The sequence below is a fragment of the Tenrec ecaudatus genome, chromosome 2 (assembly GCF_050624435.1).
Source record: "Tenrec ecaudatus isolate mTenEca1 chromosome 2, mTenEca1.hap1, whole genome shotgun sequence".
Taxonomy (NCBI): domain Eukaryota; kingdom Metazoa; phylum Chordata; class Mammalia; order Afrosoricida; family Tenrecidae; genus Tenrec; species Tenrec ecaudatus.
Window position 1 is genome coordinate 158,184,199 of NC_134531.1, and position 26,769 is coordinate 158,210,967.

Genomic DNA, 26,769 nt, shown 5'->3' on the forward strand with positions numbered 1-26,769 from the left:
GGATCCCAGGACTTAAATCATGCCACCAGGAAGGTCGGTTTAATGCTCTCAGTGCACAGAAAGTGCACAGCCCTGGCACTTTCGCTCAGCCGCCCCAGCAGAGAGAGCTGCACTGCCAAGAGTCCTGTGGGTGCCCTCCAGCCCCTTCGGACTCCCGGCAACCTTATGCAGCACAGCAGGAACTCTGCCCGGCCCTGCCCACCCGCACAACCACTGCCACATGAGCGCCCACTGCTGCAGCCTGTGTCCATCCGTCTTGCTGAGGGTCTTCGTGGCTTTACTTCCCATGGGTCTTCACACAATCCTCAGGATTCCCTCTGATTGGGTCAGCTCTGATCCTTAACCCAGTCACTGTGACCAGAAGGTGAAATCTGATGATTGGCCAGGACGAGATTGTGTGCCATACCCTTGAACCATGGGTGGAGTCAGACCCACTCAAACCAGCAGGAATGCAAGGTGGTCTCCCAGCGGAGAATCAGGGTGCTGTTTCCAGAAGATAGGGAAATAGGTCTGGGGCAGGCCAGACACGTAGAGTGGATCTGGAAGTCAGCCCCATGGCCCATCTCTTAACCAGCTCAGGGGCTGGAGCGGCCCTCTGGGAGAGGTGGAAAGAGCCAGGCGCCTTGACGCTTGGGGCCCAGCTCAGCTGCTTCTCATCAACAGGCACAAAGTTCAAGGACCTGGAGGAAGCTGTGGCCACGCTGGAAGCTCAGTGTCGGGAGAGGGAGGAGCGCCGGATAGATCTGGAGCTGCGGCTGGTGGCCGTGAAGGAGCGCCTACAGCAGTCCCTGGCTGGGGGCCCAGCCCTGGGGCTCTCCATGACCAACAGCAAGAGCAAGAGTGGGGTGCGTCCACTCTCTTCTGCCCCTGTGTCTTCATCCCTTCCTCATGGCTGCTTTTCCGGGCAGGCTGCAGATCGGGGCGGGTGGGGGCTGCAGGGGCATGCTACAGGGGGACAGCAAAGAAGGGAAGCTCTTGTATGGCCTTCTCTTGATTCTCTCAAGTTACTGATGATATTAATAACTACCATAGGCTCAACACGAGTAACAAACTTGCATTGACCAATTCCCATGGGCCCCCACAGCATCTGAAACTGTGTGGACTCGGCCCCCCTACACAGCCGTCTTCTGAGGCCTCTTTGACAGATGAGGATGCTGAGGTTGAGATTGCTGAGAGGGAGACGGGATCCCAAGCATAGGCAGCTGACTCCAGAGCCCTACCTTTTGCCGTCATGGGATGTGCTTTCTCCTGGGATCTCCCGGGAGATGGACATTTGGGACCAGAATGTTCTTTTGTTTTGTTTTGTTTTAAATGTTTTATTAGGGGCTCATACAATTCTTATCACAGTCCATACATGTACATACATCAATTGTATAAAGCACATCCGTACACAGAATGTTCTTTTCTGTGGGGTACATCACATGCTGGCATGGAGGTTAAGCTCTTGGCTGATAACCACAAGGTCTGCAGGGGGACCCACCACCGCTCCATGGGAAGATGTGGCAGTCTCCTGCCATAACGATTACAGCCTCTGGGGCAGGCCGGCCCTGCCCAGCAGGGTCCCTGTGAGTTGGAATCGATGTCAATGAACTTGGGGTCATGTATATGAAAAAAAGGGGCTCTGGTGGTGAACAAGTGTTGGGCTGCTACCAGTAAGGTCAGCGGTTCTAACCTACCAGCTGCTCCCCGGGAGGACATTGAGGCCTGCTGGTGGCTCCTCCTCTCACAGTCTGGAGGCAAAACCACACCCCTCTGAGGCTCCGAGGAAGAAACGGTCTTCAAGCATCTCGTAGCTTCTTAGGCCCCTGATCACCGCCGTCCCCCAATCTCTGCCACTTTCTCTACATCTCTCTTCAGGTGTTAATGTCCACCCTCAATCCTGGGTAATCACATCTTGAGATTGTAACTCTATCTGCGTACATACAAACCCACTGCTGTCTAGGAGAATGCAGTTTAGAACTGCCGCATAGGACTTCCTTGGCTGTAGATCATGACAGACACAGGTAGCCTTCTCTTGATTCCTGGGAGCAGCTGGTGAGTTTAAACTGCTCCTCCCACAACACTGCCCTTGAGGACTTTGTGAACAAGAAGGCCAGGGACAAAACAACTGTCCAAAGCCACAAAGGGTGCACAGAGGACCTCGAACCGGTTCTCACCTCTGAACTCGGTGTGCTGGCCTTCTGTCCCAGAGTACTTTGGGTCTTTTAACTGAAGCTCCCTTTGGAGCTGAGTAGGACCCTGCTGTGAATTCCTGCTCTTACTATTAAGAGGTCGCACTCCAGGATCTACACACGGCGGGTATGCCTGTGCAAAACAGCACGGAGGCTGACACGTTTTAAACTGCCGAATGATCTCTCCTAGCGGGCGATGGGAGCTGGGATGCCAATAGAAACTGCTCACTGGCACCCCTGTGCCCACGTGGTGCCAGGGAACCTGCCAGACCCCGGTACACCTGTGACACCTAACAAGGTGATAAGCGGCCATCTGGACCTTTTAAGATGAAGGTGTGGAGGGAGGGTGGGGTAGCAAGGGGGGGACCGATTATAAGGATCTACATGTAACCTCCTCCCTGGGGGATGGACAACAGAAAAGTGGGTGAAGGGAGATGTCGGACAGGCAAGATATGACAAAACAATAATTTATAAATTATCAAGAGTTCATGAGGGAGGGGAAAGCAAGGAGGGAGGGGAAAATGAGCTGATGCCGGGGCCTTAAGTGGAGAGCAAATGTTTTGAGAATGATGAGGGCAATGAATCTACAAATGTGCTTTACACAGTGATGTATGTATGGATTGTGAGCCCCTAATAAAAATTAAAATAATACAGTTTTTTTTTAAAAGCAAAGAAGGCAGTGTAGAAAGAAAATGGTAACAAGTCCGGCACTGAAAGTCAGAGATGGGGCTGTGAGATTCGAGTCCTGGCTTTTCCGCTGGTGGTGTGGTCTTCACAAGTGACCTGATGTCTGCGTGGCCGGTGTTTTCATCTGTGAAACAGCATGGCTAATAATAGCCCCTACTTGAGAGCCGTGTGGGACACTTCAGTGAACTCCCGGTGCCGGGCCCCGTGCACTGTGAGGGATGGGGCATTTTAGCTCTCCATATCTCCATTCCCAGCGCTCAAGTGTCTCCCGCAGCCACCTCTCAGCCCTGCTCGACGCTGGCATGTTTGTATCATGCTGTCTTAAAGGGCTCGCAGACTGGGCATAGGTTTGTATCATGCTGTCTTAAAGGGCTCGCAGACTGGGCATAGGTTTGTATCATGCTCTCTTAAAGGGCTCGCAGGCTGGGCATAGGTAGCCAGCGGTGGGCCTCACCTGTGCACTGTTTCTGGCTCCCTGCAGGAAGTTGCACATCCACCCCAGAACGCGGGCCCAGAGTCACCTCTCCCTGTCAACTGTGTTTCTGAGCTGAGGAAGAGGAGCCCCTCCATCGGAACCGCCAACCAAGGAAGGGTGCTGCAGAAAGCCAAGGTACTGCAGCCCTGGAGGCCCCTTCGCACGGGCCCTCGCCATGAAGCCAGCCAGAAGCTGCTGTGGAGAGAGGCAGACACTCGCCAGCCCATCCAAAGAGTCAAGCTCATGGCCAGTGTCCTGCCGGGAGGAGGGGGGCAGGCCGGGAGCAAGGGGCTAATGCAGACCTCATCCAAAAGCTATCTACTGCTCTATGCCGTATCGTTCTAGCAAGCCCAGGTGTCTAGTGGCTGAGCCTCCGATGTGTTTTGAGATAAGATGGGCCCCTTTCATAGGTGAGAAACTGAGGCACAGGGCATCCCTGACAGGGGATACAAGTCTAAGTCGTGGGCTCCTTCCAAGAAGCTGGTCCTCAGGCCCTTCTCTGTAGCTCTTGGGGCCGGCCAGAGGAGTTTCAGACGTCCCCGATTTTAGAAAGGTAGTATGTACTACTCAATGTGACAGACATGTAGTAACCAGGGAGACACACCCCAACAAGTGCTCAGATGGCAGCACTCGGTTGGCAAGTGTGGCCACTGGAGACATGACTCTTCACACCATGCGGAGTAACTGAAGACTATAAACAGTCTCACTTCAGCTCAGGGCTGGTTTTGCTGCCACAGAGTTGAGACAGCAAACTCCTTGGATTCTAGAACTGAGGGTGAGGGCAGGTGGCGCCGAAGCTGCTCCGGAGTGTGCAGTTCTGCTCAGCACTCACAGGAGCTGAGGCCAAGTGGAGACGGGCTGAGAAACAGGTAGGAGAGGAGACGGCAAGGGTGGTCTGATATGGAAGGACCTGAACTCCAGGCTTAGAAATGTAGAGATGGATTGCTTAAAAAAAAGATTGAAACATAAACGTAATCTTTATTTATTTATTTATTTAAAATTGAGAGAGGCAACTTCCGGTTTGAAATGGTGGGAAATCCCAAATATCATCATTCCAAAATTCACTGAGGGCACCTGCTAAGTCTCGTTCGGATGACTCCGCCATTCTTTCATGGCAGCTACGACTCCACCTGTGAACCGGCCGCCAGTGGGAGAGGCAGTGGGCAAGGCGGACAGGGTCCCAGCTCGCAGGAGTTTCCATCTCAGCAAAGCGAGACAGATGATATCCACTGCATACCGTGACACATGTCACAAAGAAAATGCAACAAGAGTGGCCGGGGCTGCGCTAGAGCACTGGGCAGAGGGGCCGGGGCGGCCTTCTCCAAGCGGGGCTCTAACAGCGAGGAAGACCGGCTAGGGGGGCACCGGAGGCCATGCCTTCCCAGATGAGGGAGAGCAAGTGGGCAGTGCTCACGGGGTCTGAGGGCAGGCTGAGTGAACTGAGTGGAAGGTACAGAGCTGCTCAGCGCTTGATCATTGCGTGACCCGAAAGCGAGTATCAGAATATGCCAAAGCACTGCCGTGACCTCCCTGTCAGCATTGCTGGGAAGTGCCTGCCAAACGGCCGAGGGTCCCACCAGCCCCACTGAAATCCCAGCCTCTGTCTGGGCTGTCAGGGGTGCTGGCCGCACAATTGGACTGCTCCAACCAGGGTGGCAGCCCAGACAAGGCTGCCTGCCCCCTAAAGCCTTACAGCCTCAGAAACGCTCCACAGGGGCGCTGAGTCACAATCGACTCGATGGCAGTGCCTGTCTAGACCGCAGCTTAATCGTCAGGTTGGACTTGTTGACTTCCAGTGCGGAGATGGAAGCCCCTGTATTTTTACCATCAGTTAGTCATGAGTATTCCTTGAGTGCTCCATTGTGTACCCAGTCTTGGTCTAGGTTCTGGTTTCATCGCAAGAACAAAACAAAAATTCCTCCCCTAGAATATAAGTCTATATTGAAGTTGGAAAGCCAGGACCATAGGACAAGGTTCCTAAAGTGGACAATACTGTCCCCTGGAGGTGCCGGACTGACTTTTAAGAAGCACTGCCATCGAGTGGATGCCAACTCAGTGACCTCATAGGACAGGGTATAACTGCCCCCGTGGGTTTCCAAGACTACAGAGGCCTTTATACCTGGATGTCCTGGATAGTGGGCTACAGGACAAGCATTTTTAGCTGCCAGGGGCACACTGAGTAATTTATTTTCTGAAAAGGGGGCGGTAGGCCAAGTAAGTTTAAGAACCTATGCTCCAGGATCTAGTAACAGGAAGTAAGAAGTACTTTTGAAGAAAAGTGAAGCGTTGTGAGCAGAGAAACGTGATGAGGGTAGGGGACAGGCTGTCTTAGTCACAGCAGGAGGAACGATCTTTCTGAGAGACCGTGTGAGGAGGATGGCCAGGCAGAGAGAAGGCAGAGACAAAGCTGGACATGTCCAAGGACCACCAAGAAGATCAGGGTGAAGGGAGGGAACAGACTATTAGATGAGATCAGAGGAAAAACATCAGCTAGAGGCCACATCACCTAGATAGATCAGGCCTAGCGAACGGTTTCCACACAGGCTCACACAAAAAAAGAGTTCTGGTTTTGTGGACTAGATGTTCTCAACGCTGCCATTTAGTGCAAAGTCAACCACAGACAACGTGGAACAAAGGATGAGCAAGGCCCCAACAGAACTGTTTGTTGTCACTGACACTTCAATTTGATAGAATTTTTGCATGTCACGAATTAGTCTTCTCTGGACTTTTCTCCCAAGCATTAAAAAATATAAAAACTACTCATAGCTGGTGGGTTATTAAGAAAAAAACAGGCAGTGAGTCAGACCAATGGGCCATGAGAAGAACTTTAGATTTTTGTTCTAATAGAAACTCAATGGAAAGTTTTGGTGAAAGAAGCATTGGCTAAGTATCTTTCTTTTTTTTTTTTAAGGTAATTCTGGTTACTATGGTGAGAAAGGATGAGGGCCAGAGAAAGACCAGTTAGATTACTATAATCATCTGGGTTAGTCTGCATAGACTAGAGAAATAAATTCATAGTCACACTCATGTGTATAAGAAAGAAGTTTATATACAAGAGTAATTGAACATTGAGAAACAACCCAGCCCAGTCCAGATCAAGTCCAGAAGTCCGATATTAGCCCATATGTCCAATACGAATCTATAAAATCCCCTTCAGACTCACGAAACACATGCAATAATGCCAAATGCAGGAAGATCACAGGTCAGTGGGTGGGAAGTCTTGTGGGTTCAGTGGCATTGTAAGCATCTCGATGCTGGCAGGGGTCTCTGTATGGCTTCTCTAGTTTTCAGGGCACGGTGTCTATCAACGTAGTGCCATGTGTCTTGTCAGTAGAGCATCTCTCAGGGAGTCAGTCAAGAGAGTTGTCTCCTGCCTCCAAGAAGGAAATACAGAAGTTCCCAAAATCCTCAGGAGAAGGCCATGCCCACACAGAGGGCTCATGGGCTATGACCTGATTAACAGATTAGACTCTATCCCTTCATTCTTAATCCTCTTAAGTCCCAAATTGACACCCGGTTATGTCACTACCACATCATCTAGATGAGAGAGAAGTCAAGTTGTGATGATAAGAAATAGCTGGTTTTACTGGTAAGCATGAAGGATTTGCTGGTGAGAGGAAGGACTCTGGAGTGTCTCCTAGGTCAATGCCCTGAGCAGTGGTGGTGCAGATGGAGAGGACTGAGAGAGGAGGTAATCGAGAAGTGGGATTCCCCGACCATCGCGGTCTACCCGGGTTCACTGACAACTCCAGGGCCACCAGGCAGTTTTGTGCATAATGAGTAAAATTCCACTTATGGTGGCCACAGCCTCAGTAGCTCACAAAATCGTTGGCAGCCCCGGGAGAAGGAATGCAACCCGGGGGCTGCCTGCCCTCGCCCTTCTGTGCCACCGTGCTGTGGCTTAAGGCCCATCATGTTCTTTCCCTGCCCTAAGGTCCTGTGGAATGTATCTGGAGTCAGATGCAGGCCTCGTGCCCCTCAGTTCCTGGGCTTCCATTTCTTTGTTTGAGAGACCCGAACTTTGTGATCTCTTAGCCCCCTTAGAAATGTGAGCCAGACTGGAAAAGCGGCTGACTCCAGGCCACAGAGAGCACGAGAGAGGGGCCAGGGCTCAAGGAAACGAGGACACACGGCTCTCTGACCTGGCCAGTGGAGATCCTTCTATAACTATATGCAGTGAAAATGTTTTTAATCCTATAAAACTAAAACCAAATTCACTGCTATCAAGTTGATTCTGACTCATAGAGACCCTGTAGGACTGCCCTTGTGAGTTTCCGAGACTGTAACTCTTTATGGGTGTTGTGTTAATCCGGGTAGACTAGAGAATCAAATTCATACACTCATATGTGCATAAGAAAGCTTTATATACAAGAGCAATTGAGTATTAAGAAAACCTCTCAGGTGTGGGGAGGGGAAAAAGAGCTGGTACTGAGGGCTCAATAGAAAGCAAATGTCTAGAAGAGAATGAGGACAACATATGTACAAACATGCCTGATTCAATTAATGTGTGAATTGTGATAAGAGTTGACGAGCCCCCAATAAAATGATTTTTTAAAAAAAGAAAGAAAACATCCCAGCCCAGTCCAGTCCCATAAATCCGATATTAGCCCACATGTCCGATACTAATCTATAAATTCCTCTTGAGACTCATGCAATGACATGGAATGCAGGAAAACCACAGATCAGTGCGTGGAGTCTTGTGGATCCAGTGGCAGTATAAGCATCTCGGCACCGGCAGGGGTCTCCATGTGGCTCCTTCAGTCCCAAGGCTCTAGCACAGCTCCATGTGTCTTGTCCACAGGAATGTCTTGCAGGGAATGAGTGTGTGCCCCGCCTCCAGCGAGCTATGTATCTCCTTAGCACCTGCGACCTGACAGACTAAAACTCCACCCCTTCGCTCTTAAGTCTCAATTTGACAACAGATTATGTAACTACTGCAGGAGTAAAATGCCCTTTCCCCCTCAAGGGACCTGGTAGTTTCAAACTGCTGACCTTATAGTTAAGCAGCCCAATGTGTTACCACATCACCAGGGTTCCCTTATCCTACAGGTTACACTAAACTATTCAGTGAAAATGATCTCTTTGGTCTATTTCAGGAATGGGAAATGAAGAAGACCTAGGAAGAGGAGGAGGATTTTATTCCAAGGGACCGATCAGCTTGCCCATCTAAGGCAGACAAGCTTTTCTTACATGAATACACCTGAAGACTGGAAGTAGCCCTCGACTCTCTTGGGTGACCAAAAGACCAGGCTTTATTGTCTGCATGATTTCAGGGGATCCAGGGTGGGAAGAAGACGAGGGCACAGAGAACGTCCTTATAACTGCAGAGGGTGGAAAATGGGAGTTGGGGGGAGACAAAATTCTTCACGTTTGGAAAGTTTTGTTAGCTGTCTTTGCCTTTCCTTCTGAAGAAGAAATGAAAGCGTCTGTGACTGAGCCATCCCCGCTCTTCTCGGCATCCCATCCCAGTCCTGCGGCAAAAGAATGCCATGCCGAAGCAGCAGTGGCAGCGTGAGTGTCCAGAAATGAGGCCTGACCATACAATCAGACCTCTGCCACGTGGACTCATGTTGAGGGTGGCTGACAACCTCTGGACAAGATAAATGGGCTTAAACATTTCATAAAATCACCCCTGCCTACTTAGAGGAACATAAGCTAGAGACCACCCCAATGATCCGTCACGCCTCATCCACTGAATAGCTAGACAGAGCAGTGCCGCTGGGAGTGTCCTGAGGTCTGAGTACAGAGCCAGCAGGGAGAGGCTGAGCAGCTGACCTACTTTGAGGCTTAGTGGCACTCGGTAACAGGAGCTGGGGTTTCTGAGGTCCACGGCTGTTAATAGGCATTCTAGGGTGAGATCATTTGCTGTCAGTCTTGGACCTATGTATTTCTGACACTCAGCCTCCTGGGGCTACAGGGAGAAATCTGTGTCACACTCCTGTGGCATGATCTGAATGAAGTGCCCATATTGCACTTGGAGGCTCACCAGCCTGCCCTTCCACACAGCCACTCTCAGACCAAATGGGCAGGAAAGCAGGCGGGTGGCTGTTCGCTAACTACCATGGGTGCTAAGCCCTTCAGAAACACTCAGTGACTTGAACAGGGGAACAGGGACCTCCAGCCCTGGGCAATCTTGCTTCCTGTGCCACTCATCAGTCTCCACACTGTGTGCACTTTATGGGTCATAAACACACTTTTCCTCCAATAAATGTAAGACCATTTAACTTGGAAGAGTTCTGAGGTTAGCTCGAGAGAGAAGGGAAGTCTGAGAAGAACCTCTGGAGACAGCATCCTTGACCCACCCACCCAAGGTGATCCAGGAGTCCCGGGGAGCACACATGCTCAGCTACTCACCAAAAGGTGGGAGAGGCTCAAATCTACTCAGAGGTGCCTTGGAAGAAATGCCTGGTGATCTACTTCTAAAGAAATCACCACTGAAAACCCTATAGTACACAGATCTTCTCTGACACACAGGGGGTCGTCGTGAGTTGGAAGTGGCAACTAGTGGTGAAGTAGCTGGAGACCAGAGCAGGAAAAACATTCTGATCAGAAGCACCCAGCTGATCCGTGCCTGCACGTGGGCTGAGGTGTTCTGAGCCTGGGTCCAGACCACGGGGACTGAACCCTGCCTCTGCCACTGAACAGCTCGGTGAACTGGTGGCAGTCACTTGATCGCTCTGTTGCTTCCCTCATGTGTGAAAACAGGGTTCACATTTGTACTTTCTTGAGAATGTTGGGGACACTTAATGAAAAGAACACAAGGCAAGCATCTCACAGTATCTGAAAACTAGGCTGAGTTCACTCAGTCAAGGCTCTGTGTTTGGGTTTTTTAGGAACCATCTAATTTTCCCTGACTCATAGCAGCCTCAAGTACAAGAGAATACTGCCATAAGCTGTACCATCCACACGGTTGTTGGTAGGTTTGAGCCCATTGTTGCAGCAAATGTGTTAATCCGTTTCATTGAGAGTCTTCCTCTTTCTCACTGACCCTCATTCTAAGTATGAGGTCCTGCTCTAAAGACTGGTCTCTCCTTGTCAGGGGAAGCCAACCCCTAACACATCATCACGGGTCCAGTAGGCACAGCTGTACAGCGATACTAAGTAAAGATTATAGTAAAGTTCTATATAAAGTTAGAGAAATAATAGAGTCAGACACAGTTCATGGTAGCATGCTCACCTCAGCCCCGCTTGGTGGTCCACGTGGAGAGAGGGGGAAGGGAAGGAGGACAAGGGGAAAGGGAAACAGAGAGGAGAGGAGAGGGGGAGCCAAGTGAGCGAGAGAGCGCTCTATTGCTAACCCAGGCCTATATACCTTGGGGGTGTGCAAGCCCACTAATTACAGGTAAAGGCATATGTCACAGGATGGGATTGCCCTACAGGTTATACAGCAATGAGAGTGATATAAACGCAATAGGAAGAGGAGGGATTGGAGTATACATGTGACAAGATGGGTGGATCCTAGATTTAGGATGGCAGCTAATTTTGACCTGTTCTCAGATGCCATAGGAACCATTATCAGTAGGGTGTGAACTCCACCTACAGGAACCAAATCAATGACTGCAGGCCTGTCCATTGTCCTCAACAGCAGCGGTGGGGGGGGGGGGGCACTGCAGTCTGGCAACTGATCGCCCTCAGGGAGGATGCCTGTAAGCATCTGATCTCCCCCCCACACACACACATCTCCTGATAACTGTCCAAAGTATGTAAGATGAAGTCTCCCATGTCAGTTAAGGAACATTCTGCTGTGCTTCTTCCAAAACAGATTTCTTTGCTCTGGCAGTCCATACTTCCGATATCCTTCACCAGCGCATCACTCAGAGGCGCCTGTTCTTCCAGTCCTCCTTATGCACCATCCAGCGTTAATATGCATAGGACGCCATGGAAATGAACGCTGCTGAGGTCAAGCTCATCTTAGGCCTCTGGTGACATCTTTGCTCGTCAGCACAGTAGACTTCACTGTTTTGACTGCTGCTTCCTGAGGTGCTGGTTGTGGACCCAAGTCAAATGAAATCCACTACCACCTCAATCTGATCCATTTCTCATGAGGGCTCTTGGTCCAGTTGTGAGGATTTTGTTTTCTTTACATTCAGGTGTAATCCATACTGAAGGCTGCAGTCTTTGATCTTCCTCAGTAAGGGTTTCAAGTCCTCTTCATTTCTGTAAGCAAGGTTCTGTCGTGCACGTCACAGATTGCTAATGAGCCTTCTAATCCCAGTGCAGCATTCTTCGTAAGAGTCCAGCGTCTCAAATTATTTGCTCAGCCTGAATAAATATGAAAAACTGCCATCATGACGCACACCTTCCATGGTTTTAAACCATGCAGCATCTCCTTGTTGATGTTCTCTTGGACTTGCTTTAATTTCTTCTATTTCCACCTGAACTTGCATATGTGTAGATGATGGTCTATTCAGTTGGCCCCTGAACTTGTTTTGACTGATGATACTGACCTTCCCCCATCACCTCTTCCCACAGATGTAGTCAATTTGATTCCTGTTTATTCCACCTGGGGAGTTTCATGTGTATAGTTTCCACTTATGATGTTGAAAAAGGAATTTGCAATGAAGTCACTGATCTTGAAAACTATTCATGTGAGCTCCAGCTTTGTTTCTATTCCCAAGGCTATGTTTTCTTCCAACTTTCTGTTTCCAACTTTCACATTCCAATCACCAATAATTACCAATTCATCTTGACTGCATGCTTTCTCAATTTCAGACTGAAGACTCAAATCAAACTCACTGCCGAGTAGATTCCAGCTCGTAGAATTATTCAATTCCTTCATCATTGGCTTTAATAGTCAGTATGTTAATTTGGATAGTAGTTGGATGTGCTGGTCTTCCTTGTAGATGTATAAATATTACCCTATCACAGACAGCATTGTGTTCAAAATAGATCTTGACATGTTCTTTTTCATGAATGTGATACCAATCCTCTTGAGTGTCATCCCCAGCATAGTAAACTAGATGATTGTCTGGTTTAAAGTGACCAACATCAGTCCATTTCAGCTTACTAATGTCTTAAGATAGTTATATGTTCTATTTCTTTTTTGAGAACTTCTAACTTTCCGTTCACGCTTTATAAATTTCACATTTCGATTAGTAATGGCTGTTTGCAATTATCTCTCCTCATCACAAATAACATCAACTCTACTTCGAGGCGTCTCGTCCCCGGTTGTATTTTATGTGCCTTCTGATCTGAATGAGCCCGTTTCCCAGCATAATGCTTCACTGCTCCTCATAAGGTTGTCAGTGGCTGACTCCTCAGAAAAGGGCAGTATATGCCTTCTCCCTCCCTAGTCTGTTCTTAGCCGGACTCTCTACTGAAGCCTATGCACCAGGGGTGATCCTGCTGAAAGGTGAAATACCAGCATCGTATCTTTCAAAATCTCACAGCATTACAACAAACTGGCCACCGCAGTACAACAAACTGACTGATGAAGGGGGATAGTGGCTCGCAATAGTAGATAATTATCTGGATAAGAAATATCTGGCCCTGTGTTCTTTCAACTTAAATGATTTCTACATGGCAGTTACAAACACTAATACTAAAAGGCAATCAACTTGTAACTGACAGATAAGCACTGAGCTGCTAACCACAAGGTCGGTGGTTCAAACCTACTAGCTGCTCCACAGGAGAAAAAAGAGGCTGCTCACATAAAGGCTTAAGATCTCAGAAACCCTTTGTAGGGTCCCTATAAGTCAGACTGGACACAGTGAAGTTGGTGTGTCGATTGTCCTGTTCTTTAGAAAATGTGTACCTTGGAATGACAACAGTCCTCTGTGTCCCTGGGGTGTATCACATCACATTCCTTCTCGTGCTGTTGTTTTGGGGTTAGTTTTTCCCATTAATAGATCTTCTTAAGACTGAGAGGACAAGTCCCAGGCAGTTATATGGAACATTTGCAGAGCACTTGCCACTCACCAGACCCTGGGCAGGATGTAACCTGCACTGTGCTCAGCCAAGAGCAATGCGAGCGAAATGGCTGAAGGACGGATGCCAGTTCTTGCTAACAGGCTCCTTCAGTTGGCTTTGTTCAAAGTTCCCGGGCCGCAGGTGGACTTGAAGTTCCTTTCTTCCGCACACTGCCAGGGTTTGACCATCAAAATCATCAGTCACTGGATCCTCAGCGAGGGCCCTTGATCAGGCTCACCAACTCCTCTAAATCTCAATCGTATTCGAGGTAACAGGGTTCGTACTCTCCAGAGAATGCCAAAAGGAAACAGTGGGTGGGAGCCAAAGCCACCAGCTCTGTCCTCAGGAAAGCCACAGAGAAGCTGCCCCAGTGACTGCAGTACAACCAAGCCAGGCTCGGTGAAGATTCCCAACTCCGCACACTGCTCCTTGTTCTGTAATTCCCTCAGGGGCTATTCGGTAACCAATCCTACAACTCTAAGCACCCTGCATCCCAACTACCAGTCCAGCTTCCCATACTAAATCGCTAAACTTCCTGGTCTTCCTCCTGTCTCCACTGACACCGTGCAGCTTTGTTCCAATACACATTGACTATTTACTATGCTAGGAAGAAAGGCCTGGTAGCCTACTTCAAAAACCAGCCATTGAAAACCCTACATACCGCATTCCCACTTGCAAACAGTCATGGGGAGGGGGATGGAGCTGAACCAAGCAGCCGCCGGCCACCTGTTGTTGAGTTGGGGAGCCAGGTGGATGGCAGCTACCACCACCTACTACTGTACACACCTACTGCTCCAGAAATCACTCTTCACTGGGGTAACGCAGAGGATACAAATTCAATGGAAAGTGAAAGTGGAAGGAAATGGGGTGCCTAAGCTTCCTAAGATAACAGAAAAATCCACTGCCATCCAGTGAACCTAGGGCCGGACTCTGCCCTGTCTTCCCTGGGACATTGATAACAGTTCGTCTCTGTCTCTCTGCCTCTTTTTCCTCACTTCTAATTTCCTCCACGTGGCCAAAGTGGCGCTCCAACACGGAATCCATTTGTCTCACAGTCCCATTGCAATGAGGAGAGCTCCTTCATTAAGGAACTGTTCAGAGAATGAAATAACGAACCAGAGCAACTCTCTAATGAGGGAAAAGAAACAGTGCACAAGTTAAAACATAAACCCCAAACAAACCAGTCACTGCTGTCTAGTTGATTCCAACCCAACCCACAAGCTGGGCCACGGCCCTGCACAGGGTTTCCAAGCTGGACATCTTGGCCTCGTCTTTCTTCCACCGAGCCAGTGGAGGGTGTGAACGACAAACCAGGGGTTAGCAGTCTAGCCTGACCCCACAGCCCCATCACGTATCTCTTCTCTCTCTGTCCATAGTAAGTCAGAAAACGCGAGCATTGTAGAAAAAAGAGCGGGAATAATGCTGGGGGTGGGGAGGAGCTGGTTGGTGTTCAGGTGGCAATACTTTCAAATGCCTCACTTTATCTGGTGCTGCTTAACCAGCTGCCTCAAGGTGTCCACTCCAGCTGGCTTCGGCGGTCCAGTCGCTGACCTCGATTCTCTTATCAGAGCTGTGCAGTTAGGTTCCTCCTGCCTAAACCACTTCGCTCCCCGTCATCTACTCCTTGCTCATTTGCCGCTCCTTTTGGGAAAATGCCTCCGTAGCCGTCGGTATTTTTCTCCTGCGCTTTTACAGGGCTATTCTCACCTGTAAAACACATCACCTCTTTAGCTTATCCCATATTTGCATGTTTATTGTTTGTAACGCCAGCAAGCTCCAGGCGGAAAACTCCGAGAGCAGTTTCATTTGGCTGCGGATTCCGCACCCTAGCACGCAGTGTGCGCATGCTTCAGGGGTTAAAAACAACAATAACCAAACCCCTGCCATCGAGTCGATTCCCTCTAGGCGGGTTGGAACGGCCCCTGGGCTTGGCGAGACTAACTTTTTACGGGGCAGAAAGCGCCCTCTGGCGCCCGCGGAGCGGCAAGAAGTCTCGAACCGCCGACCCTGAAACTCCCGAACCGCCGCGGCAAAGCCCCGCGTTTCCGGCCGCCGCAAGGAACCGGAAGTGCTGCGTGGTGGCTCGAGTTCGCAAAAGGAAACCCCACGGAGCGCCAGGCAAGCCGGAAGTGCAGGGTGCCGTTCGCAAAGCGAGGGCGGAAGTGCGCGCGAAGGCCGCCGGGAAGCGTGGTTCTTTTTCTTCCGGCGAGCGTCGCGCGGCACTTGCCGCTAGTGCGCTTGCGCCGCCTCTGTAAGCCAAGGTCGGGAACATGGCTGCAGGCTCCCTGTGGGCGGTGCGGCGGTGGGTGCAGCGCCTTCGGTCCTCGAGCGCCGCGACCTACCGCAGGTACTCGGGGCGGGCGACGTCCAGAGCGGGAGGCCGGTGCGGGCCGGGCCGGCGGCGGGCGGATGTGACGTGAGGCCAGGGCCCCTCAGCGCGCGCGCGGGCCCGCCAGGCGTGGCTCCGGGCGTGCTCGGCCCCGTTTTACAGAGAGGTAAACCGAGGCTCGCGGACGCACCTGCCCTCGGGGCGGGGAAGGCCCGAGGGCGTGGCCTCGGAACGGGCGTGCGCGGGTTAAACGGGGGCGTTCTTCTCCCACCCCGAGGCGGTGCGCACACCCGCGGGTGCTTTCGCCCGAGCCTTCCCTCCGTCGGGGCCCCACTCCTCCTGTCAGTAAAGGCCAGGCTTGGACTTGGACTTGGCTTTCCAGAGGGCCTCGGCCCTGCCCTCTCACCCGCGGCAGCCAGCGGCGGCTCTGCCTTTCAGTGAACCGGAGGCCGTGCTTTTTCGATTCCCCTCCATTCATTCGCCGCGGAAAAGCAGGCTCAGGGAGGCGGCCTGGCTTTTCCAAATGTAAGCGCTCGGGAACTGGGCGCTCCCAGCTTGGAAACCGGCTCCTGGCTCCAGAGTCGAGGTTTTCCGTGACTGGTGGCCCATGCCGATTAACCTCAGGGGCTAGTCTCAAGAGGGGGACCCTGTGTCGCACGTCAGCGATGTGCATGGACCCGGAATTGTATGGCACTTTTTGTCTTGAATTCCCCATCCCGGCTTCGAGCCTTCGTGCCCTCTTAGCTGACTTGGTGCCCCCACCCCAGCTATGCCCATTGCCCCGCTCAGCAGCATGCTAGCTAGGTATGGCGCCTTGGGGCCATACACACCCTGAGCTTCTGTTTTCCTGTTGGTAAGCCGGGAATGACAACAGCATTAATCTGATAGAGAGAATTCCTTAAAAGCCCAACAACGTCTATGGCCATTTCATAAGTGTTCGTATCGTTACCCCTTGTTTAAATAATTGAAAGCACTTTCTGAGGAGGAGGGGGAGGGAACCTTTTTTCTGCCAACAGCCATCTGGATATTTATAACAGCATTCAGGGACCATACAATATCAGCCCCAAAATTAGCCTGCTGTAGGTGGTCAAACATTTAATTAGCTTTTACCCAAATGTGAGGGCTTGGACTGCGTCTCCTTGGGGAAGCCTGTGATGTTAGCTGGCATTGAGTTCGGTACCGCCTGCGGGCGGGACATTCCGCACCCCAGCGCTTCAACATAGGTTCCCAAACTTATTTGGACTCCCTCCCCTTTCCCCTCAGGAAAATAAACAAGCAAAACTCAAGTGCTCTGGCAATGAAATACTGTCGTACTAACAGCCCATAATCCAGGTTAAAGGATAGATTTTTGCATCTATCGCCCGCCTGAATATCTCCCACTTTGGGAAACACTCTGCTGCAGATTCCCTCTGGGCAGATTTCTGGTCTGTAAACCTCCGGGTGCTTGTGGGTTGTTTATGATGGCATCTCCTCGTTTTGTCCTTGTGCCTCTTGCCTACTTTAGGGGATGGCTGCATCCTTTCACCACTGCCACCCAGAGGACCACTGGTGAGGACTGCAGCTCGGAGGACCCTCCAGATGAGCTGGGGCCCTCTGTGGCCGAGCGAACCTTAAGGCTAAAAGCTGTTAAACTGGAGAAGGAGGTTCAGGACTTGACAGTGAGTAGAGTGCGGGTGGGGCTGCTCTTCAGGGGAAAGGTTATGTTGTCAGCTTGGAAAGGAATTTAACAGCCACAGAGACCTACAGGCCAGTTCTACTCACCTGTGCTGGGTCGCCCGCAGTCAAATCGATTCATTGCCAATGAGTTTTTGGTTCTGAGATTTTAGACCCGAGCCCTAGGGTCCCGTGGTAAAGAGTCCAGCCTTGGGAGCTCCATAGGGCTGTTCCACGCTGCCTTTTGGGTCTCTCTGAGTCAGAATTGACTCGGCAGGTGTTTGTCTGGGTAGATGTTATCCTGTGTTCTTCACCTCCTCTCCATAGTTTAAGTCTCGAAGTAAAGTTTTAAAAATTAAGTTTCCCCGACCTGTACTCTATATTGTTCAAATAAGTACATTGTTTAAAATCATCTCCGCACTGGTTCATAAGCATGACTGACTAAAGACAGTGATCTCCTTTCAGTTCCTTGTTGTGTCTGAACACCCAGAATGTGGACATTTGGCATATCAATGCTTGGCATGTAGTAGACAGTAAATATCAGTTGAAGAATGAGGTGATTGATAAGTCTGCTCTACTGGTTAGATCACATGTAGCAACTGTGCCCAGTCCTGGTTTGACAAACACAGTATATACTTGATTATAAGCCATCCCGAATATCAGCCGAGGCACCTAATTTTACCACAGAACCTGCATTAAAAATGTGCTGAAAGGCCCAGCTTATACACTAGTATATACACTTTAAGACAGCCATACTTAAATAGAAGTATTCCAAACCAAGACTACAGAGGAGTTTGGAGCTTAACCTCACTCAAAGAATTGATCCTAGCCGATCAGTTCTTGAGACATAATCCTTAACACTGGAATTTCCCTAATGGTTTAGTTGTCCTTGATGAGGACTCTAGAACTGACCAGGGGTGCCTCTGGGTGACAGAGTGGCCAGAGGGTCTTACCTCTTGCATCTTATCCCCCTGGTGCTCAGGCCACAGAGCCCCCAGGATGACATGGCCAGAGAAACCCACCTTGTGATCTCCTCATAGTAATTGGCCCACCTCAGGGAAAGGGCTGGAGCTTGTATTCACTCAGGAGCCCCGGTCCCACCCCAATAAAAGCTCTGCACACTGAAGCGTCCCGGGCCTCCTGGTTGGTGAAAACATCAGTGCACGTGAATGTGTTTGACACAATGGATAAATGTATGGATTGTACTAAGAGCTGTAAGAGCTCCCAATAAAATGATTTTTTTAAGGAAGTTCTATTTTGAGAATGCTCCCAGCCCTCACCGTATGCATCTCTTCTTTATGCTGAGCCTGCATCTTTTATAATAATGCTGTAATTGTAAGCCAAGCACTTTGCGTGTATTCTGTGATTTGGTCTAGTAAATTATCAAAGCTAAGGGAGTAAGTAGTTTTAGCCAACAGGTCAGAAAAGGGGTGTAGGGGACCCCTGAGCTTATGGCTGTTATTCTGGGAAACCCTTGAATTTTTTTTTTTTGCATTAAACAATACACATTAAATGTGCATTTAATGCACATTTTCTTTCATTACATGCATCACTTCCTCTCTGCTTTTTGTGTCCACCCCTCTATTAATCATACTGAATTTAGTGCATGGGTTACTGCTTCCTCATTTGAATATTATTTTTTCCTTTTTATTTCATTATTTTTTAAAACATTTTATTGGGGGCTCATACAACTCTTATCACAATCCATACATACATCAATTGTGAAAAGCACATCTGTACATTCATTGCCCTCATCATTTTCTCTTTTTTAATCTGCATAATATATTTATTTTTAGGGTTTTTTTAATTTAATAAATATTTTTATTGGGACTTATACAACCCTTATCACAATCCATACATACATCAATTGAGTAAAGCACCCTTATACATTCGTTGCCCTCATTCTCAAAATTCGCCTTCCACTTGGATTCCTGGAATCAGCTCGTTTTCCTGAATTTTTTTTTTATAAATCATTTTATTGGGGCTCTTATCAATTGTATCAAGCACATTTGTACATGTTGCTACCATCATTTTCAAAACTTTTTTTTTTCTACTTGAGCCCTTGGTATCAGCTTCTCTTTTTTTCTATCCCTCCCCCATCCTCCCATCCTCATGAACCCTTGATAAATTATTCATTTATTGCCGGCTGCTGTCTCCCTTCATCCGTGCTTCTGTTATTCGTCCCTCTGGGTGGGGGGTTACAGGTCAATCATTACCATCAGTTCCCACTTTCTCCCCTCACCTTCCCCCTACCACCCGCATGGTATAGATACTCCCAGTGTTGTTCTTGAGGGGTTATCTGTCCTGGATTCCATGTGTCCAGCACTCTTATCTGTCCCAGTGTCCATGCTCCAGTCTAGCTGGATTTGTAAGGTGGAACTAGGGTCATGATAGTGGTTGGGGGTGGGGAGGACATTAAAGAACTAGAGGAATGTTGTGTGTTTCGTCAGTACTATACTGCACCCTGGCTGAGGGGATTTCTACTTGTGTCCAGATGGGCTTTGGATCTTCTGATACCTTATACCTGATCCTGTCCACGTCTTGTGATCACATAGGCTGGTGTGCTTCTTCCATGTGGGCTTTGTTGCTTCCCTGCTAGATGGCCACTTGTTTAACTTCAAGCCTTTAAAACCCCAGATGCAGTATCTTCTAATACGTGGGCACCATCAGCTTTCTTCACCACATTTGCTTATGTGCCCATTTTTACTTCAGCAAAGTTTTAGGAAGGTGAGCATCACATAATGGTCGGTTATTAGAACAAAATGTGCTTGCTTTGAGGGAGGACCTGAGTAGAGGTCCAGTGGAGGAAGCCCTTGAATTTGTAGCCAGCAGATCAGAAGTGAGGGAGCCTGGGGAGCTTAAGGCTGGTGGCCTACAAGACTTAGGCCATGTCCAGTAGATCACAACCAAGGAGAGACCCAGGGAATCCCAGATGTCTGGGAAGTCTGCGTCAACTTGGCAGTCCTTGGACAGTGTCCTTTTGTAACTGTGACATCTGACCCAGCTCTGGCTGGCTAGTCAGAAGGAAGTGGTGTGTGTACAGCCAGTGTCAATAGAACGGGAAAGTGGGGTTTGTCACCGCCTCATAACCATCCATGCTGGTAGGAAGAAGGATTGACAACACCAGGTTTTGTAAGCCTGACAGAGAAAAGTGAGGGGACCAGTCCTGCCGCGTGACGTCAAAGACAGAGTCAAACGACGCCTGGCCCGGCTTCAGAGAAGCTGGACGGTGGGAGTTGGCTGCCCAAACCCGCTCTTGACATGTATTTGGACTTGTTCGATTGGCCTTGCCATAATTATTTGGAGTGCTTTTGGGCTAAAAAAGTTTATCATCCAGTTTTTCCCTTTCCTTATCTTGGTTAGTGCACAGGGGGCAGAATACGGCATCCCCCTCCAGGAAATAACCCAAAGAGAAACAGAGTTCCTGGCCCTGATTTACCTTATACGAGGGCTTACAATGAAAATGGCATAAGAATAGTTAACAAAGAAAAGTGTACAAGTTCCTTTTAGTAGTTTAAGTTTTATGGAACGGTTAGCAAGAAGAGGGCCTCCGTGATGTTTGAAGTCCACTGAAGCAAAGCTACCTATTGTGAGGCAACTTGAACTCCACTGAAGCAAAGCTACCTATTGTGAGACAACTCATGCCTTGGTACAGAAAGGCTTTTGGGAGTTTAATTTATGGGAACTTAGTGGAAAAGTAAGAACAAGAAATGAAAGCCCTAGAGGAACAGCCTAAGAAAGAACAGAAAGAACAGCCAAAGCCTGTCAAGTAATTTTTGATAATGAAATGTATTAATGCTTTATTGATTTCATAGTTAGAACAGTGCGCCCTAGTTGGATGAAGTGTGCTCAGTTATTGTTAGAAGGTTTATGTCTATCACCCTTGTAGTTGAGAAAGTTTTAGTTTCAAGATGTATTAATTTTTAACCAAGAATCATGTGATTGATGTAACTTGTTACTGTCTTGTGGCCTGAGAATTTCCTGATGTATGACCTCAGGCCATAAGCTGTAAGCCAAGAAAAAGAATATATAAGTTGAAGCTTTGCATGAATAAAATTGGAACAGTCACCGCAACCTTTGAGTTGTGTGATTTCTGTCTCCCACTCGTCGAAGCCTTATCCACCCAGCGGGGGACCCAAACCCACTGTGGCTGGGCCACGGCAGAAAAGGACTTAAGGAACTTAAAAAAATAATTACTTTGAAAGAGCAGAGACTTTTTTTATCTTGTTCTCGGTGTCCTGAAGTTGAGTTCAGTGGCCGCAAGCCGGAGGACGGCACTATTTGCTGAACGTGACGTAGAAGGCCGTTGACACATAAGACACGGAGCTATCTCTTGCCGAGAATTTAAAGTAGCCGGGCCTATGGCTCCCTTCCCACTGCTAACAGTGGGCTCCTGATTTGCCTGGGGATTTGGAGTAGCAAATCCTTGTATTGTTGCTGTTTATAAAAATTAATCACAAGGACAAAATTTGTAAAATGAGCAAACACATTCCCGCCACTAGTTAGCAAATGGTATCATTTGGATTCCGCTTTTCATGTTCAGGTGAGATACCAGAGGGCCGTGGCCGACTCAGAAAACATACGGAGGCAAACCCAGAGATGTGTAGAGGACGCCAAGATGTTCGGTAAGTGAGGGATTGATTCACAGCGTGAAAACACCTTCCCATGGAAAGGACATGCCGGAGCAGTCCTGTAGACTGAGCATATTCCAACCATTTCTAGGTCTCATGAATCCCTGCCCTCCTCTCCCTCTGCTCCCCAGACTTCCTGTGCTTGCTGCTCAGGAGCATGGCAACCCAACTCTTTGCAGAAATGCTATTCTTGCCCTGGTTACTTTGAGAAAACAAATCACAGTTGATTATTTCCTTTCCCGGTGCTTACTCTGACTACAGGCCGCATTGTAGGGCCCGTTCAAGTCCTTCTCTTGGGCCGATTCTTGTACAAGTGAATCACTCAGGTGTGCCCAGGAGAATTCAAGAGCCAAACTCAGTCTGTATCCACGGGGCAGGACTCAGCTGGGCCCACAATTCCCACTGCTGCAGACGAAACTCACTTGCATCCTCTCAACATTCTGTGGCGGGCCAAGCGTCCCTTTCAGGGTCTTTTACTGATTTTTTTTTCCCCCTTCCATACACACCACATCTCATTTAAAAGATTTTCATGAAAGTGTTAGTTGAGTAACAAAGAGTCAAGAATAAAAGGCAGGTATGTTATTACTTGGTGCAAACGTAATTTACTAGAAGCGTTATACTTTCTATCACGACACATAGAAGCAAAGAGCTTGAGCGGGGCCCTTGGTTCTGTCTAGTCCATCCCCAGCCAGTGAAGGTGAGCTGATGGAGAGTTAGGCGATGACAAATGTAGACCTGCATCTGTTGTCTCCTGACCCTTAGCTGCCATTCTTTAACCGGCGCGGCACTGCTTCCTGGTGTCTGGGTTTTTATCTGCTCGTTGTGCATGGAATTTGTTCCACTTCTACACCCCCGCGCTTTGTCATGGCAGTCTGCTCCTCACTCAGAGCTGTGTAGTTCCTTTCAGGGCTCCAGATGTCAGCGAACTGCTGGGAGCTGCTATCTAACCGGCCCCTGACAATCTGACAACAGAGTGAAATACTGCCCATTTGTGTGCCATCCCACGATCTGTTGGGAACCAGACTATTGAGATCCACTGGGTTTCCATTAACTGAAGTAGATCACCAGGTCTTTCTTACTAGTTCATTTTAGTTTGAAACGCTGAAACATGAGCGGCATCACAGCTACCTGAAACTGACCCCTGACAGATTGGGGCCGAACACCAGGGTCAGTGACTGGGGATCCAACCCAGATCTCCTCCCGGGGAGGCGAAGCTTCTCCCTGAGCCACCCTGCCATGGCGCTGTCAGAGACTTCTGTAACTATAGCATGCCTCGTTTGTCATTTCAGAAGGGAAACGAGGCTAGGAAAATGGGATTTCTCAGAAACTGGATTTGTTTTTATCTTGTAACTGTGTGTGACTTTCAAAAGGAAAATCTATGGCCCAGCCCAGCAAATGTAGCGGGCATTTGGAGACCTAACTCATGTATGGATCTTGTTTATTTACCATTCTTAAAGAATAAGCTATACTTACTATTATCACCTAGGAGCCCTTGTGGTGTAGTTGGCCTGTGCACTGAGCTGCTGTCCCACAGGGTCCAAGGTTCAAACCCACCAGGTGCCCCAAGAGAGAAAGAGGAGGCTGTCTGTTCCTGTACAGATTGAAAGTCTCAGAAACCCTAAGGGGCAGTTTTACCTTGTCCTAGAGGGTCGCGTATGTAACAGCATCGACTCAAAGCAGTCAGTTTTCTGTTATCACCTTTTCCTCATCATGACCCTCCCCCAGCAAATAGTAATATCTAAGCTTTTTTTAACTCCTTCACCTTTTCAGAGTGTATACCGTAGCACACTGAGGCTGATGTTTTCAAAATGCATAACCAATGCTAATGGGAATAGCAAAAGCCATATCTATGAAAGGCATAAAAAGTCACTTTTACCTAGTCTTACCTATTTTAGTTAAGTTCTAACTGCCTTCCTCAAATCCTTATAGGGTCCCTAATGGAAACATTGGTTTGATGGTTGGATTGGGGTACCCATCAGGGGTGATTCCTGAGCCCTGTATGTTAGCTACCCTGCCTTCTTCCTAGGTTGCCCAGTATATACTCAGTATACTTCTGCCTACCTAGGCCTTTCCCGGCCTCTGCTCCCAAGGCCTGCATCAGGAATGATTTCCTCACAAGTAATAAGTGTTTGGTTTTCCCTAGGAATTCAGAGTTTCTGTAAGGACTTGGTTGAGGTAGCCGACATTTTAGAGAAGACGACAGAATGCATGTCTGGAGACGCCGAGCCTGGGGACCAGAAGCTCACTCTAGAGAAGGTCTTCAGAGGGTTGTCACTTCTAGAAGCAAAGCTGAAAACTGTGTTTGCCAAGCATGGCCTGCAGAAGATGACCCCCATTGGGGACAATTATGACCCTCATGAGCATGAACTCATCTGCCACGTGCCCGCTGGTGTTGGGGTACAGCCTGGCACTGTGGCCCTGGTAAGGCAAGATGGCTACAAACTGCAAGGCCGCATCATTAGACTCGCTCAAGTGGAAGTGGCCGTCGAGTCCCGGAGAAGACTCTAAGCGGGCCATCAAGAACTGAAACTTCTCTCCGAGTACAGGCGCCCGAGGTTCCGTTATTTATTAAACTAGGTTTGCATTGTACATGAGGTACTTCATGTGACGTATTTTGGATTTAGTCATATTGGCTTTATTTCTAAGCTGTTCTGTTGATTACTGTGAACTGTTTGGTCTCGTCAGAACTCGCGCCCTTGGGCATTTGAATAGTGTAACAAGTGCTCCTGTGGCCTTTTCAATATATGTTTAAGAACATTACTTTTAAATTGGTAACTCACATGACTTTGAATCCAAAATCTTTTTTAAAGGTGGAAATAAGTATGTGTTTATGTATTCTCAACTCGATATTCCTTTCTAGTGGCCCCTACGCTAAGAATTAGTTATGCGCTTGTAGAGAAAGGAGATCGGGACTAACATCGGTTCAACATCTGGGACTGAGGTGATAACCTTTCTAGTTATATACATTTAGATCCTTTGGGTTGGTTTGTGGTACAGACAGGATTTTAGGACTTGTCTTTTTATTCCTTTTAGCCTTCTGCCCTTGTTGCCCCTTCCGAGTAGGTTTCGCATTCCATCCCCGCCCATCCCCACCTCTTTCCACTTGCCATGTGCAAAGGCGGAAGGCCAGGCAACACCTGACGAGAGGAGAACCTTGAGAAATCCAAGCGACTCCGATACCTTTCGGGCAAGGATGGCCAAGAACCCCTGTGCTTGCTGCACTCTCAGTTTCGTAATCACATGAGGAAATCAAGACAACACTCACAGCTAATGGTGTTGTCCGTGACCCAGTTTCTCATTCCAGCAGCCCTGACATCTTCAAGTCTTTATCAGATTTCTCTGATGATCCATTGCAGAATATGCAGGGGTCCTCATCAAAACAGAAATGGCAGCTAGCACACGTTCTCCTAATTCCATTTAGTTATGTGGAGGGTTTTTCCCTGCCCCCCTCTAGTGCTTTTGTATAAACATCAAGTTCCCCCTTTGTGTATTAACCATCTAGAGTGCAGAACCTATATGTGGTTTATTCTTTCAGTCTTGTAGCTTGCATTCTATAAGAATTTGTTCCAAAAGTGGGTTTTTGAGTGAAAAGCCATCCATTTTAAAGAGATTGGTTTGGATAACGTCTGTTAAAAGAGGTCTTAGTGACAGCCATACTCAAACGAAGCTGCTTCTGAGGCCTTTTTAAGACTGGAGCTAAAGGGAGAATAAACTGAACTAAATTTCATCAAGGATTTGAATAGCAAACAGCTATATGCTTCATCAGCAATTCTTTGATGAACACATCAATATGCGCTCAGCAGACAATTATTTGTTAGATGTCCAAACTCCATTGGTTTAGCCATAAGTCATCTGCTTTCACGTTGATTTTGAACATTGGATCCTATGAGACAGGGTAGAATTACTTCAGGGTTTCCTTGGCTGTAGTCTTCGCTAAAGTAGATCCCTAGGTCAGCGGTCCCCCTCAGACGGTTGGGTAGGTTCGAACCGCTGAGGTTTCCGTCAGCAGCAGAGCACCATTTGTGCCATTTCTGCTTCTGGAACCAGTGGTTCCATTCAGTAGGACAGAAGACGTTCCTCTGAGACATCAGATCATTGTAAGCACAACACAAAGACCAGTCCTGGTGGCCCGCTGGGTAAGTGCTCAGCGGCTATCAGAAAGGTTAGTTTCAACCCACCAGCTACTCCACGTGAGAAGAAACCTGGCCCTCTGTTCCCAGAAAGATTGCATCCTGGGAACCACTCTGGGCACCGCTGCTACATAGTAGGGTCAGTGTGAGCCAGAATCTACTCAACAGCCAACTAGACAAAACCTGCCTATAACTCATGGAAATCCCTCCCCTCTCCACAAGTGTGCGCATTTTGAACGTACAGGCAAAAGATTGGTGGTGGTGTTCACCCAGGATCCCTTGACTTTGCACTGAGTGCGTAATGTAAACTTAATGAGTGACATGCCACAAGAGTGTGTCCCTTCTCTGCCTTCATCCGTGAGGTTGGCAAATCATGGCAACATGAAAATAAGCTACTAACCCAAATTTGCCCCCGGGGTGACTTGTCTCTGCCAAATAACTGGAAATGTTTTTCAGAACTGGTATGCTATCTCCTGACTACCTCAAGAGTTCTCGAAGAGTCGTGTTTTTGCCAGCTGATTGAGAATATTTCAGTCTTTCCTTCTGTAGTGTTGCAGATTTGAAATCTAGAAGATGAAGATAACACTCTAGCAGTAAGAATCTTCAAGTGGTATAAACTCTTTCAGAATTTAGCAGGTTTTTTTCTGGAAGAATCACCCCCCACACACACACACCCCTTAAAAAACATCTTAAGTTGGCTTAGAGGAAGACAGAGTAGTGTAGTAGAGCATACCAAAAAAAAAGAAAGCGTACAACATAGACTTGAACACAAACACAGCCCAGG

The 26,769-nt window shown here is 48.5% G+C and overlaps 2 protein-coding genes across 2 annotated transcripts in view; both read left to right on the forward strand.

Annotated features, from left to right (window-relative positions):
• AFAP1L1 (actin filament associated protein 1 like 1) overlaps positions 1–8,857 on the forward strand; it is a 44,284-nt gene extending 35,427 nt beyond the window's left edge. Inside the window, exons 17-19 of the mRNA XM_075542710.1 lie at positions 664–845; positions 3,340–3,468; positions 8,430–8,857. Of these exons, the coding sequence (XP_075398825.1) occupies positions 664–845; positions 3,340–3,468; positions 8,430–8,453 (335 nt within the window). The 3' untranslated portion in view covers positions 8,454–8,857. The remainder of the gene's footprint in view (positions 1–663; positions 846–3,339; positions 3,469–8,429) is intronic.
• Positions 8,858–15,440: 6,583 nt separating this feature from the next.
• On the forward strand, positions 15,441–26,568 carry GRPEL2 (GrpE like 2, mitochondrial). Its single transcript, XM_075541792.1, has 4 exons — positions 15,441–15,589; positions 17,076–17,229; positions 21,768–21,849; positions 23,999–26,568. Exons 1-4 carry the CDS (start codon positions 15,513–15,515, stop codon positions 24,361–24,363), a joined length of 678 nt encoding a protein of 225 aa, XP_075397907.1. The 5' UTR covers positions 15,441–15,512; the 3' UTR covers positions 24,364–26,568.
• The last annotated feature ends 201 nt before the right edge of the window (positions 26,569–26,769 follow it).

Excerpts from the sequence above, each read along its gene's own strand:
- GRPEL2 (XM_075541792.1), top strand. The coding sequence starts at position 15,513 with ATGGCTGCAGGCTCCCTGTGGGCGGTGCGGCGGTGGGTGCAGCGCCTT. Across the intron at positions 17,230-21,767 it reads AGGAGGTTCAGGACTTGACA|GTGAGATACCAGAGGGCCGT; the intron begins GTGAGTAGAGTG and ends TTTCATGTTCAG. Across the intron at positions 21,850-23,998 it reads AGAGGACGCCAAGATGTTCG|GAATTCAGAGTTTCTGTAAG; the intron begins GTAAGTGAGGGA and ends GGTTTTCCCTAG.